Here is a 6000-nt window from a genome sequence, read left to right as displayed (position 1 = left end):
TTTTAAGTATTTTCAAAAAGTACAGTCATCTGGTTGTACCAGATTTTACTTCTCTGTTCTCATTTACTGAGGCAGGAATGACTTTTTATTTATTGCTACTATAATTAATACTCTAGTGAACATTTTTCCCACAATCCCATTATATAACTCAAACAATCTCTTTAGGGTTGGTTTCTAGAAGTGTATCACAGACTATGACTCTTTTTAAGGATCTTGGTAAGTGTTGCTAAATTATTTTCCAGAAGGTTTGAATCTATTTATACTCTCAAATTTAGCTTATGAAATGGCCGATTTTACAAAACACTCACTTGCACTATTATAATGGTTTTAATATGGATATAATGGGCATTTAATAAATAAGCCACTATTCAGATAATTGCTTACTAACTAGAGTTTAATAAATATATGCTATTATTTTTAATTAAAAGGCTAACTTATACGAGGATTGTTTAATTGTAAGTTTTTAAAAACAAGTGAGACTACACATTCTTCTTCATTGATGAAGACTATACTAACTTTAATTTTTGCAAAGCCTGAATTTATTGAAGTATGGGACATGTGACACACAGGTCTATTTGGTTTTATCCTAGGTAGAGTGGTGTCTGCAAGGACATGGGTAGACTGGGCAATTTCATTCCAATGACTCATTATCTAGTCATATTTAATTGTTAATTATTACATTTAGATTGGTTCTAATCTACTAAAATAGAAACTACATGGGAAGGTGAGAAAAAAGTAAACAAAGGAAGAGATCTGGTTTTCCAGAGTTGAAAAGTCATTTTAGAAAGACATCATGGTATATAACAGTGCAGGTTTTCATAAATTAATTAATTTCATGACCTACCTATCAGGCTGAGTGAATTGGGGCTGAACTATCAACTTGTTAAATTAAATCTAAATTCAAATAAATGATCATTACAGTAGGTATAATGAATAGGGAGCAACAAAGATTTTGAATACAGCACCACTAGTGAATTTGCAGAATGAAGCTAATTGTGATATTTCTCTGGGTAAGCAAGGAGAGAAAGTATAGATAAAGTTATCTATAACATTTAACTTTTCATCCTTTTACCCCCAGTATTCTGAGAATTCACACTCATGTAATATACCTGGCTTCTGCTCTAGTGGTTTTCTTCAGATCAGAAACATCTCCCAAGCACAAGCAACGTTAAGCCCAAATGGAAGACTGAAAAAAGAAATATTTTTTGAAACTCACAGGTATAAAGGTCCTAAAGGCAAAATCATTTTAAAACCTCAAACAACCAAAATGTTTCCCATTTGTTTTCACAGTCCATTTACTCTATCCTACATCCCATTTTCCTGTTTTCTGATGACATTTGCTCCCGGGACAGGAGGGAAGGAGAAGGTGAATGCACATGTTTTCACAATGGGCTATAATATTCCCATCTTACAAATTATTGCTTTTTGTTTAGTCTATGCACATTACTTTGCATATTGATTATCACTTCGTATTTCTTTCTTATTACTTTTACAGACTCCTCTCCATCTGTAATGGGAGAGAATACAGAGTTAACAATCTGTTTTCTAGTTTAATCATTCTTCTGAGGCTAGACTTTGAAAGTGTTCATCTTATCATTTCTTTAAGCTTGTGTTTCTTTAAGATGTGCTAAACTATCAAATGTATTTTATCTCACAACACTTGAGCATACTATGAGAAAATAATCAGTACGTGAATCTTTTTCTTCCCCATCTCCATGTAGCCTTAGTGATTCCTAGGGCTGTCTAGGCATTGGGGCAGTTACTCATTTTGCCAGAGATTCAGGATTATGTACCAATTATCTCCTTTTTTGAAGCAAACTCATTTCCAGGAGGTATGACGATAGTGTATTTGTCTACAGATGTGGCCATCAGAATGTCGGGTTGCCTCCTGTCATTTGTTTTTGTGGGGTAAAAGTATGCTCTTTATTGAAATGTATGACACTTGGCAGTTTTGACTTTGGAGGTCACATCTCAGTGTGTTACGAGAGAAAGTTTATGCAAAGTTTTTGTAGGAATCCAACCAGTAATGATACTTCATCTGATGACTAGACATCTTTAAAAGCAGTGCATATCACAAATTGTTATAACTGTGCCATTTTTTAGTTTTGATACAAGTGGAATGCAAAATATCAAACTATTGTAACGATTATTGTAAAAACTCGGAAACTTTCTAAGCAACTTATTCATTTCTGTGTATTCATTCCCAGCTGTTAGCTTTTGATTTTCTTTAACCTCAACAAGTGGGACATTAGGTCCATTTTGTTAGCCAGGGTAGGTAGTAAAACTTGGGCCGCCTATCCAGTGCTGAACTAAAACATTTCCTTCTAGGAAATGTAGTAGCAAGAAGAGTTTGTGTTTGGGGATGGATGGGGAGTGGGTCTGAAAGAATGGTTATTAGTGATACCTCTGTGGCTAACCAGCTATGTGCCTGTATACAAATTAATTTAACTTTCGGGGTTCTTCTGTCCACATTTGTACCAAAAAAGGGACTGAATTCATGTTTTCAAAATTTCACACCACTTTAACATTTTAGTATTCTGCAATCTGAATCTTATTACAGTACCCCATGCACAATTTCCCATAATCCTCTACTTTTGTGTCGTCCCTTTAGGGAACAATACAGTGACAAGCATTCAAAAACTTCAACTGCTTACTGATGCTGTATCTAAGATTTTAATGTAATTATTCTGGAAAAGTCCTAAATAAAAAGCTCCAGTTTTAGCTCCTTTGAGAGAATTTGTCACAAAGGTATCAAACAAAGGTATCACAAAGGTAAATATCCAGTTACCTGAGTCCATTCCTAAAATCTTTAAAAACCCTCCCTTAAAAATAAAAAAAAATTGAAACTACAGATCCCATGAGTCCAAAGAAGGGAACAGATATTTCCCCTGCAGCCCCTCCCCGCCCCTTGAATGTAGTTCGCTAAAACTCAGGTTGAGGCATCCTGAAATATGCCTGAAAGAAACGCCGGCTGTTCGTCCCCGGTTTTCTGCTGCGCTCTCCCCGGGCTCCTTTAAATCGGTGCTGAGAGTGAGGAAGGATACAGAGCGACGCAGAGCGGGGTGGGCGCGGGCGCGGCCATCACCTGTTCGGAGAGGGGCATGCGCACTGCGAGGGCGCGGGCGAGGAGGCGGGGCGCGGTGGGAGGGGCGGACGGCGCCCGGCTGGCACAGCTCAGACGTGCTTCTCCCCGGCTCGGGGCGCTGAGGCGGATTCGGGGAGTTGTCCAATATGGAGGAGGCACCGGCTGCGGGAGTCACCTGTGAGCGGGACTAACACCCGCCTGGCGTTCCGGGCAGCGGTGCCGGGTCCCGAGCCCTGGGACTCAGCCGCCTGCACGCCCCACGGCGGACCCCGGCTCCGGTTGCTCCTCGGTCCGCTGGGTTCCCGACGGGGACGCAGCGCAAGGAGGGAGCGCGGCGGCCCCGAGTCCCCCTGAGCTATGGGCAACGAGGCGAGCTTGGAAGGCGAAGGGCTCCCGGAAGGGCTGGCGGCGGCGGCGGCGGCGGCGGCAGCAGCCGGAGGAGGGGCTGGCGGGGCGGGGAGCTCCTTGCACACGGTGATCCCGGCCGGCATGGAGGCGGATCTGAGCCAGCTGAGCGAAGAGGAGAGGAGACAGATCGCCGCTGTCATGTCAAGGGCGCAGGGGCTGCCCAAGGGAAGCGTTCCCCCGGCCGCTGCGGAGCAGCCTTCCATGCACAGGCACGCACAGCATGATATATATGTCCGGGCATATATGTACAGCTTCCCGTGCACATACGTGCCAGCCCGTATGTGCCAGCACGGCAGTACATATATGTCGCTTCCGTTCATTTTATTCTCCCTAATGGGGTGACGATAAAGAGATCATAAGCCTTATGATGGGCAGAATAAAAATGATGCATTGTAGAGTTTCTGGTGGGATAGTCAAGGGTTGCCTTCTTGGAACTGTGATTTTAGGTTGTGATTTTTGGCCTTTTGGAACCTTTTCCCTCTAGGATGGCGTGGAGAGACGCCCTCCAGTGTTTTACTAATCTGGAAGTCTTCCATTAATAGAAAACGGACGTGTTGGGAGATGGATAGAACTGGGTGTTTACCTGTCTCTGTTTAAACCTCCTCAGTCATTTCGGCATCTTTTTCTCTGTGAATGATGTCTGAAATATTTCTGTAACAATACCTTTAATTCCTCTGGAAGTGATCTGTCCTTCCTTCCCACCCCACCCCCTGAGAACAGGAGCTGTTTAGGTAGAAGGTATAGATTGAACACACCTTTTATAGTCAATGAGGGACTCTAAATATGTTGTGGCATTAAACAGATGGTTTGGTTGCAGCAGACCAGGTGCTGTACATGTATTTCTGAATTACTATATGCTATTTTTTAAACTATTTCTCTTTTATATGCAAAAGTATTTTAATTGATGGAAAAACGTGAATTTGTTTTATCTCAAAATTAGTTTCCAATACATTTCAAGACAAAGCAAATAAAAGACAACTTGCACAGGCAATTAAGAGCTATTCTGTAATATTAACGTTTAATTTCCCTCTCTAGCTCTCCATTTTCCTTCATCTAATAAATTAGTTGTTTTCTAATTAGAGTAGTAAGAGGGTATAATCATTGTGCCTGCCCTGCCTTTATTAATGTAAACAAACCCTTTAACTTCACACCCTCCCTTAGAGTACAGTTCTCTGTCCGTTGTCCTGAAACCATTCCTGCTTTAGGATAACTGAAGAAAGACCTACAAGTTTCATTTGAGATATTGGACATATGAAAGATATGTATATTGTGGGTGTAGATTCTTAACCTCTACTTCATAAATGCATTTTAACTTAGGAACTGTCATGTAAGTATATGCATATAATTTTGTCAAATAATTATTTTAATTTAACAAAGGAGAAGTGTAACGGACAGTTGAAGTATTTTTAACATAAAATCTTAAATGCTTAGAATATATCAGCTAAGAACTCTGTGTTCTTGAAATGAAGTCACCACTACTAGTAAAAACTTGCTCTTTTATGTTAAATGTGTTTTTCAACTAGTAATATGTGGGCTATTTCTTATAAAGTCTTTCTTATCCATTACCTTAAGTATTACAGCTTACGATATGTACCATTTTTCTCTACTGATGAAAACCCGACTTGGAAAAAAATGTTGAACGTTCATAAATTAGATTTTCATAGGGTAATAACGAGGTACAGTACTTTTATTAGCCTTTTAGAAATGTATGCTAGCTCTTTCACAGTTTTTCCTAAGAGGTACATGCAACAGGTTTAGCATGCTGGTTACACAGAACAAGAAAAAGTGTGAGCTTTTATTTCTACATTCTTAACTTTTCTTCTATTCAGAGCGTGGCTGAAAAATAATAATTTCAGCCTATGAAACTGGCTTTATGCTGTACTTCTGTCCGATTCTGCATTGATAATTTTGTTTGTTATAGTAGAATTTTTTTTTTAGATTTTTTTTTTTATTATTTGACAGAGAGAGACAGCCAGCAAGAGAACACAAGCAGGGGGAGTGGGAGAGAAAGAAGCAGGCTCCTAGCAGAGGAGCCTGATGTGGGGCTCGATCCCAGAGCACTGGGATCACGCCCTGAGCCGAAGGCAGATGCTTAACGACTGCGCCACCCAGGCGCCCCTATAGTAGAATTTTTATTAACAGATAATTTGCGGCCTCAACAGTTATTGGTGAAAGCTTCATCTAACTGTATAAACAGTATGTTTCTGATTTTTGAGACCTTATATTTTAGTGAAATATTTTTATAAAGAGTGCATAATTTTTGGAAAGTTATTATCCCTGTATGTGATAACCAAAGAAACACTTGGTTTATCATTTAGATTTTTAGAAGTACAGTAACTTAAGTATATATAAGAAAATATATCTAAACTATTTAAGGATTGAAGAGGTTAAGTGTGTCAATTAGAGATGGTGGTTTGTTTTGTTTTGTTTGTTTTTGAATAAGGGTTGAGAGCCCAGACACCTAGGTTCTTAGCCTATTAATTTTAACAGACTCATGACAAATTATG

General features: G+C 39.7%; 1 protein-coding gene across 1 annotated transcript in view; it reads left to right on the top strand.

Moving 5' to 3' along the window:
• The first annotated feature begins 3156 nt into the window (after positions 1-3156).
• PCLO (piccolo presynaptic cytomatrix protein) overlaps positions 3157-6000 on the top strand; it is a 378386-nt gene continuing 375542 nt past the window's right edge. The window contains 1 exon segment of the mRNA XM_019798053.2: positions 3157-3702. Coding sequence (XP_019653612.2) covers positions 3443-3702 — 260 coding nt within the window. The 5' untranslated portion in view covers positions 3157-3442.

The sequence above is a fragment of the Ailuropoda melanoleuca genome, chromosome 1, assembly GCF_002007445.2.
Source record: "Ailuropoda melanoleuca isolate Jingjing chromosome 1, ASM200744v2, whole genome shotgun sequence".
In the NCBI taxonomy this organism is placed as follows: Eukaryota; Metazoa; Chordata; class Mammalia; order Carnivora; family Ursidae; genus Ailuropoda; species Ailuropoda melanoleuca.
The sequence above is the reverse complement of the archived record's forward strand: the minus strand, read 5'-3'. Positions and strand labels throughout refer to the sequence as shown.